The sequence below is a fragment of the Myripristis murdjan genome, chromosome 2, assembly GCF_902150065.1.
Source record: "Myripristis murdjan chromosome 2, fMyrMur1.1, whole genome shotgun sequence".
In the NCBI taxonomy this organism is placed as follows: domain Eukaryota; kingdom Metazoa; phylum Chordata; class Actinopteri; order Holocentriformes; family Holocentridae; genus Myripristis; species Myripristis murdjan.
Window position 1 is genome coordinate 12,011,072 of NC_043981.1, and position 15,475 is coordinate 12,026,546.

The window sequence follows — 15,475 nt, forward strand, 5'->3', positions numbered from 1 at the left end:
AAAGAGCCAGGTCCTGGAACTGGGATGAACTCCGGCTGCATTTTTGACTCCAAACTCCAAAAATCCAAAATAAGTTCTTTATTGTCGCATTTTGATTTAAACAGGCTATATTAATCTGTGTTGAATTTCTTTGGTGTTATCCTGTTTGGCTCCTCTGAGGATTTCAACGTGAATGTGGTCCAACTGTGTTGTTTTGCCATTTATTTGCAAAGACAAAAACAAAAAGGCTGACCATCACAAATAGACAACCTACTGTGTCTATATCTATATACATTATGTGCATATGAGGAATATGGATTAATGTGTGCAATATTTTGAATATGTACTACCTCCCCAATTCAGCTGATTGAATCAATTTAGAATCACTTCCACTACAAGGAATGGGAAATGAAAAAACAACGGCCTTGCCCATCCTTAATTTTACCTCCTGGCAGTACTGCAGGATGCCCTCCTTGGTGCCAATGCAGCTCTTTGTGCCTGAGGGGTCCGACTCCCACTTGCCGCTCTGCACGTTGACGTGCATGTTCAGTTTACCGCAGAACATGGCCACCTGGGGCTCCGCCAGCAGACCCATAGAAACATCTGTAGGCACCTAGAGGTGGGGAAGAGAGAAAGAGAGAAAGTTTTAATGAGATGTACCACTCACTACGTAAAACATCCTTGAAGCACACATATTGAAAAATGTAAGATGGGTGCAATTAAATTTTATTACTTAGAGGAGGGGGGGTGGAGGAGAGGAGATTAGTATCTAAGATGGAGAGTGAGATGAGGTGAGCAAGTTTAAGATGAGACGGAGCAGGGAAGGGATTTGAAAGAGTGCGGAAAGAAGCTGTGAAGAGGAAGAGGAACGCGAGAGATGAGCGATGGAGGCAAAGGAGGGGTGAAGGACAATTTTTCTTCCTCTGCGTATGCCATTAACATATGCCATGCTGGCGGATGCTGTTATCCAAAGTGCTTTACGCTCCCAGGAGTGCATGCATATGTTTCTGAGCACGTGTGGCGGCACCCATACGAACCAAACCTCTAACCCTGGCAGCGATAGAGCCTCCTCACTTCTCTCAGCTGCAAGATACGCTTTTCTACGTTCTTTTTCTGTTATGAACTTTTATGTGTGTCTGTATACAATACAGCAGAATATCAGGTCCTTTATGAGTGTGGAGGAGATTGACGGATTGGCACATCAATGATCTATAACCGAGGAGGTTAAACTGCTCAAACAGCAGCCTTGAAGCAAATCAAATGACCTTGGGTTTTCTGCATCTGGCACTCATACACAAGAGCAAAACACACACAAAAGCAGGCATACACACCTTCATAGTGTTTATGGAAAGGGTGTGTTTCTATATGCTCCTATGCAATCCTTTGTCTTGTTTTTCCAAGCACAGTATATAGTTTATATAACCCTATATCTATTGATGTATGTTTATCTGTCTCTGTTGGAGTGGCACATACTGAGCATGAGAGCAGGTTGGGGTGTGTGTGTGTGTGTGAGAGAGAGAGTGAGAGAGAGAGAGAGTGAGAGAGAGCAAGGGAGTGTGTAACCCCTTCGGCATGAATATATAAATTCTTGTGTGTTAATTTGTGTGTTACTTTGTGCCTGTGTATGTGTTTGTGTTTCCGAGTGTGTGTGCGTGTGTGTTTGTGCACTGCTGTCTGCCTGCATAAGGAGGTTTTGTGTTGAAGTTCCCTTAGGAGAGGAGGTGCAGACAAACCACTGAATGTCTGCATTGTACTGGCAAATGAGCTCGAACAAAATAGGAGGGAAGAGGGGGGAAGAAAGAGAAGGAGCGAGAAGGGAGGGGGGGGGGGACTGTTGCCATTGTGCACTCCCTAATCTTGTTAATGGTTTTGAAGGCCCTGGCAGGCAAACAAATGTTGTTTTGTGAGGTGGAGAGCATACTTTTTCCTCCAGACTTGATTCTCTCTGAGCTGTCAAGGCAAAACGCCTTCGCCCAATATGTGGTCAATGAGGGTGGGTGGGGGGGTGTCGTTTCAATGCAATTTAAAAGCCGAGATTGTGAAATCTTCGTATCGATCCAGCAGGTATGTATTTGGCGTCATTGGTAAGATGAACTTTCTCGGCTTTCATTATATTCCATTTACACGTATTGATTGAAGCAACACTTGGCGGATGAAGAGCTCCTCCAAGTGTCTCTGTCTTGTCCCGTCTCACCTGTTTTTGTCTCGAGAGGCTCACACAGAAGGAAAAAAAAAAAAGCCTGAAAGCTACACAACAACTGTAACTCACACCACCACCCAAGCTAAGCCTTTCCAGACAGCTTTTTAATTCAAATTCATTTGTTTTCTTTTTGTTCAGCATATTTGGTGTATTTACTTGCAGCCATTTTGACATGAAATAGCAGGTAAACACAGCTGTTAGTAATGATGTTAATTAAGGCTCCGTTCCATTTCAGTGTACCAGAGTCACACTGGTGAGCCAACATGAACAATAGCAGGACAATGACTCTGTTAGACCCAAATGGAACAGAACTTTAATTAACGTCATCAGTAACATCTGTGTTTACCTGCTGTTTCCTTTCATACGGCTGCTGTGAAAAAAAGTCTATTAACCTTGGAAACAAGTAAGATGAGCAGGCCAACGAGGGGATAGATCAATATGATATTGATATTGTGATATGTGACTAGATATCGTCTGGTATTTTGTCTCAAAATATAGTGATATGGTATAAGTGTTGTCTTATCCTGGTTTAAAAGGCTGCATTACAGTAAAGGCATGCAAATTGCTGAACTTACGAGACTATTGTTACTGTTCTGCCTCTACATGCTCCACATTACTAGTGATTGTTTATTACAGAAGACTTGTGTATTAAATATCTTATTAACACACCAATGGTCAACATCAATGTTAAAATATTTAGTCACAATATTTTATTTTGTCCATACTGTCCAGTCCTACTACTGAGTCTGGAACTATGGTGACAGCTGGTATTTTTATGCAAGTGCCTCTTTCTCTGCTTACCATGACCTTTAAGGACACTGTCACAAAATAAATCCCACCATGATAATTAATATTGTAAGGATAATCTGTGAGACAGACTTAACACGGCGCAGCATATCAGGCGAGATGAGAAAGACAGGAAGATGTGGTGATAAAGGTCAGGAGCTGAATCGTGGATTCACACCCCTGGTGTTGGGAGTTCACGGTAAACTCATTACCCTCTGAGCTGATAGGACACCGCCATTAAAGGAATTAATCGTTTTGGGGAGACAGGCACATTTGGTCAAACATGGAAACCAAAATCATGCCCCATACCACTTTTTAGCATATACTATGATGACTGATAGCATGCAACTATCTATACCCAAAGATACAGATAAAAATGCACTTGCAAAAAACTGCCAGACTTAAGACGTGTATCATTTAACTTACATAGTCTAGCCTTAGAGCTGCCACAAGATCTCATTTTCTGACTTAGGAGGTCATGCTTTAATCTACTGGGAACACATTTTAGTTTTGATGTTCTTGTCATTTAATGGGCAAGTTGACCCACAGAATAAAAACTCAGTATTCATGCAAAGTAATTCTGGCATTCTTCAAAAGTAAGGAGTGTTCTGACAGCATCCCGTTGTGGATACTAAACAGTTTTGTGTATTGTTGTGGTTTAAAATGTTTTGTTTGGTTTTTGTCAGGGGAACCTGTTTTCTGCTGCCTTCCAAGCCAGGGCCAGCCTGGAGATGCCTGAGATTATGTCCACATTACAATATCACCATTACTCTGAAACTCATACAACCATATATATAAAAAAAATACCTTTAACTGTGACTTGATTGTCAGTCAGGCAACACAATATGTGACGATAAAATTTGAAAACAATGATCAGTTTGCCAGTTGCATTTTTGCTGTTTTTTAGTAAATACAATGAGGCAGTTGTCACGGCAATGTTATGCTCTTTGAGGTCCAACTATTTACTGCAGTCAAATGGTGTTAAAAATGGCACCCTACACACACACACACACACACACACACACACACAGATCAGGTTACTGTTCCATGGGTCAGATATGGCACCTACAGAAGTTCATGTCCTTCACAGGCTAACATGCTGAGCCACAAGCCCTAGTGGCACGAAAATCTGTAAATCCCTCACATACACACAAACACACACACACACACATGCACTGAGGGGGGGCGTGAAATCCCCTCCTGCCCCCATCCCTCCTCAGCTCAAACACATGGCAACTTAGCGCTGGTGGCTATTAGTCTTGACACGGGGCCATCTGCACAACTCCGGGTTATTTAGGGGGCTGCCGCTCAATTCCCACACTGCCATCTGTGAGTGAACAACACTTAGGGACATAGATCAAATCCCATCCTGCTCATTAAACTGTAAAACCCAAGGCACACTGAGAGAGGCAAGTTTGAAAATAATCTTTAAATAGATGTGCGCATGTGCCCTATCTTTTAATTAACTGGCCTTGTGCGTGGCCAGTTTCTATTTTGACCTTATCTCACCAGCCTCTGGCCTTTCCCTGTCCCTTAACAAGAGAGATAAATCAACTTCCTCTCTGCTTCTGGCCTAGGTAGGCAAATCTGTGCCAACCGCTTGCCAACATTCAAATCCTTTATATCATCCTCCTCTGGCTGATAAATCAAGTCCTCGCCAATCTCGCTTCCTGCCTCTCAGTCTCTCCACTGCTATCTCGCCAGCGCTCTGTCTTTCTGCTGAGAGGTGGAGGTGGTGGTAGGGAGCTGGGTGACGAAGGAGCAGCCACATCTCCGACGCAAGCTTATAAATCAGAGTCTGAGGATGATGGGGAAGGCAGGGGAGGGAGGAGAAAGCCAGATGAGGAACAATAAACACAATGGCGAGAGACGGGGCGAGGTTTGGAGCACAGACGGATTGGACAAAAAGCCTTCGGGCTCAAGCAGAAGGTCAAGTGCTCAGTAAAAGAGAATGGAGGGAGCAGAGGCACAGGAAAGCCGAGAGAGAGAGCAGCAGAGGAAGAAAAGATTTAGAAATTCCTGTTTCAAAAAGAGGAGCGTCTGCCACTTCTGTCAGGAAAGCTCAATGTGAATTTTCATGATAAACAGAAAAGCCAGGCTTCATTCACACCTATACTGGTGTGTCTATTCACTGGTGGAGGAAGAGCCATTCAGTTCCTGCACTAGGCTTATCGTGCATTGAATGGAGAAGTAAGTGCCTTGCAAATACTTTCCATAAAAGAAACAGTAGACACACTTGAACCCAGTGAACTGTGCTACTTTTCTTCTGGCTGATGACATCTAAGTTGATCGTAAGAGACATCGGCAGAAAAGTGAGGCAGGCAGACGTTACAGAGGGAGACATGAAGCATCCCTCCTCTCTCTCCCTCTCTCTCTCCCTCTCTCTGCACCTCATCTCTGTCCTGATTCACAATCCTGCCAGCCTGTCAGCCTGCAGGGAGGGAGGGAGCAGTAATCTGGGCACTGAGGATTAGGACAGGAGCCTGTTCATGAGAAATATCCCCCTTTGGTCTCAATCCTCCATGATAGCCATCACCGAAAGGACAAGGCAGGAGCCATGGGAAAGGAGGCTGACTCTGGCGAGATAGTTCAATTAAACCGAGATGAAATGCTGTGGAAATGCTGCTGACATCGGTGAATGAAAAGCAGATACGTGTCACAAATTGCTTGGTGTGGTACATGCCCACTGAAAGCAAATACAAAAATGCGATACATCCATAGCATCATATTTTCCAGCCTCCCGCTGCTTTTATTAATCATGCGAGCTGACGCCAGACATCTCTGGGTGACCAAAAATGAGCATGGCAGACCAAAAGGCTGTCATCAAGAAAACTAGGCGAGCAAAAACATTATAAACACAATAAACAGAGTAAAACCGGGATGGATTTTGTCGCTCTTTGTGGTTTTGTGTGCTGTTTGCAGAAAAATAGGCCACGCTGTGTTACGAAACTCAAGTCGTGAAACAAACAAAAGACTTATTTTGCCTTCTGCCTGGCTGCTGTTGGGTCAGCGGGCACAGTAGATTAAGTTGCACATCACCCGCGTCCAGGTTGGTGAAGGTGGACAAAAATGCTGTGTTTTTAGACGAGAAAAAGCATTCAGCATGTCCATAATAAGTTGAGCATGAAATGGGATTCATTTGACCCCGAGGGAAACAGATGAAATAAAGTAAAAAACACACACAAAAAACACAAACACACAGACTAACAACAATCTAATAATGTAATGCAATATCATAAAAGTTTGTAGTGGTAAAGCGATTAAAGTGATTATTTGCCACTGCAATTTGATAAAGTGGTTTGCAGCCCCAAGGAGGTTTGTGAGGAGGATGTCAGACTCGCTGCCGCAGTTGCACATTCACGTGGACTGTCCACGCACAAAATGTGTGTGTGTGTGTGTGTGTGTGTGTTTGTGCCCAAATCTATCTCTGTGTGTTCACTGTGAATTTGTTATACCGTAATCTAAATCACAGCTCCCATCTTGCACAGGTGACCTATTTCCACAGAAGGAAACCATGCCCCAAATCACATTTAGGCAAAACTTATACGCACACACACGCACACACGGGCGCACACACACACACGCACTGGTCTTTGCTTCGTCATGTGTCTGACAGGCACATCTGCTGCTGAGCCTTTGTGTCACTGTTGACTCATTTATTTGACTCTGGGGAGAAAACACAGCTTTTGGCAACAAGCCAGGATGTTCAGCCGGAGAAACCTTTTGATTGGTTGCCTTTTGACTTTGTGGCCTTCAGGTAAATTGTGCATAGTTGTGTTTTGGTGACGTGATGGCCTCATTTGTCTTGCTATTCCCTCCATCGTGTCAGTGTGGAAAAGGGATGCACATACAATGTTATCGATTAGGACTGGGCAAAAATACTGTTTTCTCCAGTTTATCATGATCTTCATTTGAATGATCTGATATCAATTCTTAAAATCCCAACACTGATTTTTTTTTTTAATCCATGCTTTTTTCAGTACATGTTTTTAAGATTTTATTTACAACATGCGTCTAGCCCTGCTAATTTCTCTTGGCCAGCGGAAATCAGCTGACGAGTTACCATGTTTTGAGCAAATGAATGAACAATGGCTGGAATTCCCCTCCTTAAGCCAGCGCCAACAAGCCCAAAGAGGCAGATATCTGGATGATGTTGGACAAAAGCAAAGCAAAACTCTCTGGAAGGTGCAAAATTGGCAATGTACCAGACACATCTCTCCCTGAATTGATGTGGAATCAAATCAAACTCAGCATCAAATCAGGACTGTGCAAATACATGTGAAAATACAGAAACCCTCTTATAATTGGTACATCCAGCAATGTGATCAGCAACAGTGACAAAAGGCAGGAAAAGCGCAGCAGTCTCCCATTACAAGAGAAAGAGGGCTGTCTCTCTCACAGAAAAAAAAAAAAAAATCACATCTCATGAATACACATTCTGCAAATATTCTGCACACACCATGACCCTACTCACTCACACAAAAGCTGATACACATTTGAATGTATTCACACGTGCACACACATACACACACGCGCACGCACACACACACACACACATATATACAATCTTTGAAGTGTCCCTGCGGGGGCTGTTCCTGCGGTGCTATTAATTGTACCGTCTTATCTTAGTGGCCCAGGCCTGCCATAGGGACTCTCTGTGAGTGTGTGTGTGTGTGTGTGTGTATGTGTGTATGTGTGTGTGTGTGTGTGTGTGTGTGTGCAGGGAGGAGGGAGTTTGGTCTTAGATCAGCTCTCATCCCTAGGGGAGAATCCCTGGAGAGCGAGATGTGTCGCTTGAGATCTGCACACACATAGGCACACACACACACACACACACACACACACAAATGTAGGTACGAACCAGCACCAGCACAGACTGTGCTTTGTTGTCCAGTCCTCTCATTAACAGTTTAAGACCACATGCAAGATATCGTCGACTGGGGAGTGTGACATACAGCAACTACTGGACTACATCCAGACCAACACACTGTAAAACACAATTTTTCAACTAAAACAGTCTGTGTCCACACAAGCATTTTAGCCCCGTATTAGAAATAATCTCCACTCAGCCCATACCAACACACCTGAAAACTCATATCAAATGCCCATTCACTCACTGGTGTAAACAGGAGGCTTATTGTCTGCTCTGCAGGTTGGTTATTCAGTTGCAGAATATACTTTGGAGGAGGAACAGCAACGGTGAAAAGCAAAACCAGAGATTTCTTTTCTTGGATCAACAGTGAGGTGGAACTGTTACTGAAAGTAACAAATAAGACAGTCAAGGAGGCAGAAAGCATAAATTGAGAGTTGTGGCAAATCGAATATGCTGACATTTGAGCAGTGCTGGGTGTATTATCCACTGCCAGAGGAAGCCATGGTAATAGGAAAAGAGTACCCACACAAGAGGGATGAAATCACAAAAAGGCTGTGTGTGTAGGCCTAGCTATAATGTTTTGGCTTACCATGCTTTGTCTGTGTCATCGTATTGAAACACCTCTGTATCCGCCCGTCCAGATGACAACACAATCCCAAAGTTTTCAAACTAATATGGGGTGAACAGCACATCCACCCAAAGTCTCTGTTTTTAGGGGTTCGAAAATGGGTCGAGGATGCCAAGTGTAAACGTGGCAACAGATAAGCGTTTTAAAATGAGTCTGGATTTAGCCCTAGTTTACGCATGCGTTTCTCTGACCACAATGGGGGAAAAAACGCTGCTTCATTGTGTTCATCCTTGATGTCCTTTAAGCAGTAATGGCTGAGGTGTGATACCATGCGGCTATGCTGCCTTTTTCCAAGTCATTAGTCAATCAGCAGTGTTTAAGTAGAACAGAGGATCAGCTGTCTGTAGGTTGTTTACAAGATGCATCGCCATGGGAAATCGTTTGCTTCGTTGCGACAGGATACGTGAGGGCTGAATTAGATAAGGCTGGCAAGGCGACAGAACGCTAGGCACTCCCGCACAGGGCAGCTGTGCCTGTGCAGGGCGGAGGCAGCAGGCACGCCCATGCTCACACACACACACACACGCACACGCATACACACACACAATCTAATCACTTGGCAAGTAGGACCTGCTGTTACTTAAAACCCTTCTGATCATCTTCAACCGGCCTTAAAGTGTGTGTTTGTACATGTGTGTGGGAGTGTGGGTGTGCCGACTGCTGTGTGCATGTTTGTAATGTTATTCCAGTTTGTTTTGTGTGTGTGTGTGTGTATATAACGCTATCTGCGTCTGATGTTTGGAAAGCGGATCCAGTGGGTAGTGTGTTTCACTGATTACAGGGCAGCCAGACCCTCTTCCCTTCCCCTCGTACTCCCTGCCTGCCAAAAGTCCAATTACAGAGCCGGAGTCTGATGAAAGAAATGGAAAGAACGCCTCCATCCAGTAAACCGGGGCAAAACAGTGGCTCTGGTTTGTGTGAAAAAAAAAAAAAAAAAACAAATAAAAAAAAGGCGAGTTACTAATCTTTTGAGCAGCGCTTCAAGTTTTTAAGCAGGGGTAAGGCGAGGTAAAATGGGTTACGATGAAACAAGAGTGCTTTCATTAAAGAGGATTAAATCGCTGCAGGTTCATTCAGGCATACCTCAAATCAATGGGTCTAGGTCAGGCCTGGGCAGGACTGTATTGATCCCTTGATTTATTATGGCCTTAAAGGGTCAAACAATGATGAGATCATTTCCTCCAATCAGACCTGGATCATCGAGCATTTGCCAACCGATAATATGGCTTCTTTTTGCCCGTTAAGGTATAAATGGGTGGGGTGCTTCACATAGAGTCCCAGAAAGGTAATTAAGTAGTCTTCTCTGTGATTAATATTTTCCAAGACATCTGAAATGTCCACACCCATCTGGTATTCCAAACAAGTTGAAACAAATCAAATCCGTAGCCTCGGCTTCATGTGCGTTTGTTTTTCGGTCCCTCCTCAGAGCATGCAGAGTCTTCAACTTCAGAAGTTTTCAATGAGTCTGTGAGCAGAATTAAAGTTTGTTTGAAGAGTTATCTTCATTCATATTCAATGTGATTAAGCTTTGTCTCCGGGGGGTTTTACTCGGGAATTAACATCGCCGACAAATCTGTTTAAAATCTGATTAGGAGTGTGTTACAAAAAATAGTTCTGACTTCAGCCCACTTAATTTGTCTAGACGTGATAGAGGGACTTTTGGTTTCCTTGGTTATAATCGCCATGGAGACGGAGCTTGCTCTCAACCCTAGGGAGCTGTCTGTTGTAACCTCTTTGTCATCACTATGGCAACCTTCGGCAACGCCACTATCCAAACCCACCTGGGAGCGGGAATTTCATCATCAGGTTGATTTGCTTTTGTGAGGAAGCACAGGTGTGTGTGTGTGTGTGTGTGTGTGTGTGTGTGTGTGTGTGTGTGTGTGAGTGTGTGTGTCTACACTTTGCTGAATGCTCCTTTTTTGCTGTGCAAATTCTAAAGTGAACATTAAGCCAGAGAAGAAGAAGTGTATGATATCATTTGGTAGTGGCCTGCTAAACTGGCCGTGACACTGACATCCTGCTGGGCACTGCTCGGCCATGGATCGCTGCCACACACAGATGGTGCTCTGGTGTCCTGCGTACACACACACACACAGCCACGTGTACCCAAACATCTGGGGCCCGCTACACTGCAGGATACTGGGTGGTCACCCCATAAAAACAGGGGTGGCTCAGATCAGACTGCTATTTTTTGGGCGCTATGGAGTTTTCCCAAGAAATTACACACATTTGCTTACATTCTAAATCGAAAATACATGGGTGTGGGTTGTTGGTGCCTAAACTACAAGATACATTCATATCTTGTGTCATAAAACTGTTGCAAAGTAAGTGTTCACAGCATGGCTCCGATGTAATATCCCCCAACTTTTCACTAGCGTTCTATAACTAAGAACATTTCTGTGTCCTGTTAATGTCCTTCCTGGTTTGTTATTTTTTATAAATAAATGAGCAGACTAGGTTCAACAACACTTGGACTTGTTATGGACAAAACTGTTGAAACTTACCATCTATGGCACCCAATGTGCAAAACAAGTCAGAAAATGCATGCAAGGGTTTTCCTGAGCGTGACACTTGTGCCCGACTTCCCCAAAGAATTTAGAAAATTCCCTGAATCTTTCCTGTTGGCAGTACACCCCCCAAATCCCAGAAATTCCAGTGTGAATCTTTTCAAAGGTACTGTCTGCATCCTTTTTCTGTTTAGACAACTTCCTTTTTCCGATGTTGTCACATACAAACCACACACGCACATTCGGTAATGCTTCAACAGCCCCCTTCCTGAATGACAGCTGAATTGCTTGCTATATTCAGCCATCCCAGCCCTCTCTTGCATCAAGATGATTCAGCTTCAGCAGCGACGCCATCACCCTTCCACAATTATAAACACCTTTATGTACTGACCAAAACCAAAAGATGCAATACAAAAGATGCCTGTCATGCTGGAAAATCACAAGATACACATTTTGATCGGAAGCATTTTCTTCAGAAGTGTGCACTAATGCAGATTTCACAATTACTGACCAACTGTTGCACCGCCCAGCTTTACACAGCAATGAAATAGACAAATGTAGCTTAAGCAATATTGTGGTGTAATGTTAGATAGTTAACCCACATCAGTATACTTAATAATGTGCAGCTTGCTCATATAAATACTTGTCTATTTTTCTCCTGTCTCTGACTGATAGTCATCAAATTGGGTGTTAAAAGGTTTTCATATTCGCTGTTCTAACACGTATGAGTTGGTCCCTCTCTCCTGGGAAAAATCCTCTGCGGCACATGAAGTGATGTGTTTTATTCATGAAGGCAGAAATAGCTGTTTGTTTGGAATAAACATAAGAGGGAAAGCGGAAATATAAGACGCTGAGGTCTATCCTGCCTTTGTTATTTAGTAGACTGGACCAGCGCCCACACTGGGTGAAAAAAAACACCAAATCAATGAATGCTTATCACTACATGTGTTGGCAAGACCAACAAAGCATGAATCCTGTGGATCATCACGTTAAGAGACGCTGTGAGTCAGAGCCCTCGGGCGCTGAAGGGAGTGGAGAACTGGAATCAACAGTGGAGGTTCACAGCAGTGCCTCCACACACAACACGGCTGCGAGGTAAACTGGGAAAGCCTTTGGGTGATTTCCAAGATGAACAATCACTGATAAAAGCGAGCTACCACTTCACGTTCTGTTCTTTTGAAAAGGTCATGTTTTTATTTTAAGCGGTCTGATCACAGCTACTATGATGAAAACCCTCAATGTATATAAATTACTCCAAATACATCGGCTTCAAATGATGAGCAGATTCTATTTCATAACTAAAATAGTGACCTGAGATGGATTTGTTCTGCATTTCATTAATGCTTACTGGCCAAGGGTACTCCTTTTTTTTTTTTAAGAGGAAAATATTTAAATCGCATTGAAATGAGCTAAAAAGGGAGGCAATAAGTAATAACAGCGAGATTAAAAGAAACATCAGGGCTCCCATCCAATTTCAGGCTTGAATTCCTAAAAAGTGGAAACATTTCATGCAATATTTGTGCAAAATGTCACTGCCTGAGGGTGAGACATAGTAGTGGTCTTGAAATAATTTCACAGCCTATCTGCAAATGAAGCTGGATCCTCCCTTAACTGTGTCATACATTTAATTTTTGGTGTCAAAGTATGAGTTTTCCTCATTGGGAATTTAGGTCACATGTGCAGTTTGCTTACAAAGTCACGACTGCAACATGCTGTCACTTCAAACATAAGGGAGTTTCACAGCTTCTCCAAGGAGACACACACACACACACACACACACACTTGTCAGATTTTGCATCACTCCTGCTGGCGTTGTAGAAATGGAGGAGGTCTGTCTCCGTCATGAAGAAGACCAAACAGGAAATAAATCCAGAAATAGCAGGGCTACAGTCAAGAATACCCTTCCGCTTTTTGACACAAATATATTTCACTCGCCTCTCTCTCTCTAACACACACACTCACACACACACACTCACACAAAAGCTTGGCATTTCAAACAAGTGTTTCAATTTCACACTTCAATTCCAAGTAAACCCGTCATCAACAATTGATGGTGTGTTCCCCAAGTGGAAGATTTCATCAGACACCGATCATCCGAACCGTGAATCTCAACCCCAGGCGTCTAACACATCAGTAACATGTGAATGAAACAGTGTTAGGGATGAAAAAAAAAGCCAAGGAGAGAATGAATCCTGGAACAAACAAAAAAAAAAGGGAAAAGGCAGGACAGTGGGGGAAGAGTGACAGCAATATCGCATGGCGGCCTAATTATAGTCTGAGCACCAGGCGCCTGGGGAAGACTCCACCGCCATAGCAACCCTGAACACCCAGGAAGGTGCATGGAGACATGATGAGGGAGAGAAATGAGAGGATGAGGGGGTGAGGTCATTTACAACTTTGGAAAACAACGAGCCCCGGGGGTTGGTTTGGGTGTGTGTGTGCATGTCAACATAGGGAGGGGACACTTGGGGATACGCAGCAAGAAGGTGGGGGTGAACTCATCATTAAGAGGAAATCTGCTGAAAAAGATTCTCCATCTTCGCAATGAAGAGACAGCAATCTGCAAGGGCCAGAGTGGGCAAAGTGGTTCCTTGGTGACCATTCATTTTGAGGGGGGAAAAAAGAATATTGAAAACATGTCGTGCCTCTGCTGGAAATGAGAAAAATCAAGACTAATAGAGGAAAAGGAGAGCACGAGTTTGAACCCACTTGTGGTGCCAGAAAGTGTTTTTAACCTTCATTTGTGGCGAAGAAGATTTTGGAAAAGTGGGTCCCTGGTGGTTTTATATGGAAAGAGATTAGTGCCAATTTGAATATGTCATGCTCACATTTCACTGCTGAATCCAAAACACTAATTTGGTGATCTCCACACAAAATTTTAAATTGAATGCAGTGGGCTTTAAGACTGAATGTGATTATTGTTGAATTTGTGTTTTCATGTCAAAATCAGTTTTCTCCACATTCAGATTAAGCCCTCGCAGACACTACTAGGGACGACTGAAAAGCCAAAATTCAACTCAACAACATTAGTACAGTGCTGCTACTCATTTTCACTGACTGGTTGATGTTTTTGCCCTCATACACTATATTACCAAAAGTATTCGCTCACCCATTCAAATGATCAGAATCAGGTGTCCTAATCACTTGGCCTGGCCACAGGTGTATAAAATCAAGCACTCAGGCATGCAGACTGTGAAACAAGACATTTGTGAAAGAATGGGCCGCTCTCAGGAGCTCAGTGAATTCCAGCGTGGAACTGTCATAGGATGCCACCTGTGCAACAAATCCAGTTGTGAAATTTCCTCGCTCCTAAATATTCCACAGTCAACTGTCAGCTCTATTATAACAAAATGGAAGCGTTTGCGAACAACAGCAACTCAGCCACGAAGTGGTAGGCCACGTAAAGTGACGGAGAGGGGTCAGCGGATGCTGAAGCGCATAGTGCAAAGAGGTCGCCGACTTTCTGCACAGTCAATTGCTACAGAGCTACAAACTTCATGTGACCTTCAGATTAGCCCAAGTACAGTACGCAGAGAGCTTCATGGAATGGGTTTCCATGGCCGAGCAGCTGCAGCCAAGCCACACATCACCAAGTGCAATGCAAAGCGTCGGATGCAATGGTGTAAAGCACGCCGCCACTGGCCTCTAGAGCAGTGGAGACGCATTCTCTGGAGTGATGAATCACGCTTTTCCATCTGGCAATCTGATGGACGAGTCTGGGTTTGGAGGTTGCCAGGAGAATGGTACATTTCAGACTGCATTGTGCCGACTGTGAAATTTGGTGGAGGAGGAATTATGGTGTGGGGTTGTTTTTCAGGAGCTGGGCTTGGCCCCTTAGTTCCAGTGAAAGGAACTTTGAATGCTTCAGGATACCAAAACATTTGGACAATTCCATGCTCCCAACCTTGTGGGAACAGTTTGGAGCGGGCCCCTTCCTCTTCCAACATGACTGTGCACCAGTGCACAAAGCAAGGTCCATAAAGACATGGATGACAGAGTCTGGTGTGGATGAACTTGACTGGCCTGCACAGAGTCCTGACCTGAACCCGATAGAACACCTTTGGGATGAATTAGAGCGGAGACTGAGAGCCAGGCCTTCTCGACCAACATCAGTGTGTGACCTCACCAATGAGCTTTTGGAAGAATGGTCAAAAATTCCTATAAACACTCTCCTCAACCTTGTGGACAGTCTTCCCAGAGGAGTTGAAGCTGTAATAGCTGCAAAAGGTGGACCGACATTATATTGAACTCTATGGGTTAGGAATGGGATGGCACTTCAGTTCATAGTATGAGTAAAGGCAGGTGAGCGAATACTTTTGGTAATATAGTGTATTTACTTGCTACCTTTTAATCAACAACTCAAATGTCTGAGAATGTGTAGCCCAAATTAGCCGCTGTGTCCAGTGAAGACAAATGATACGCTCTCTTAAATTGCTGGATTCAATCTCTGCTCATTTTGCTTTTCCTACGTTCCTTCAGTGATAACCATATTCAGGTTCAAA

At 43.7% G+C, this 15,475-nt stretch overlaps 1 protein-coding gene across 2 annotated transcripts in view; it reads right to left on the bottom strand.

Annotated features, from left to right (window-relative positions):
- The window catches only part of appa (amyloid beta (A4) precursor protein a), a 44,378-nt gene that overhangs the window by 22,585 nt on the left and 6,318 nt on the right, over positions 1-15,475 (bottom strand). For both annotated transcript variants that reach the window (XM_030073749.1, XM_030073740.1), the window contains exon 2: positions 425-592. In XM_030073749.1, the coding sequence (XP_029929609.1) occupies positions 425-592 (168 nt within the window). The remainder of the gene's footprint in view (positions 1-424; positions 593-15,475) is intronic.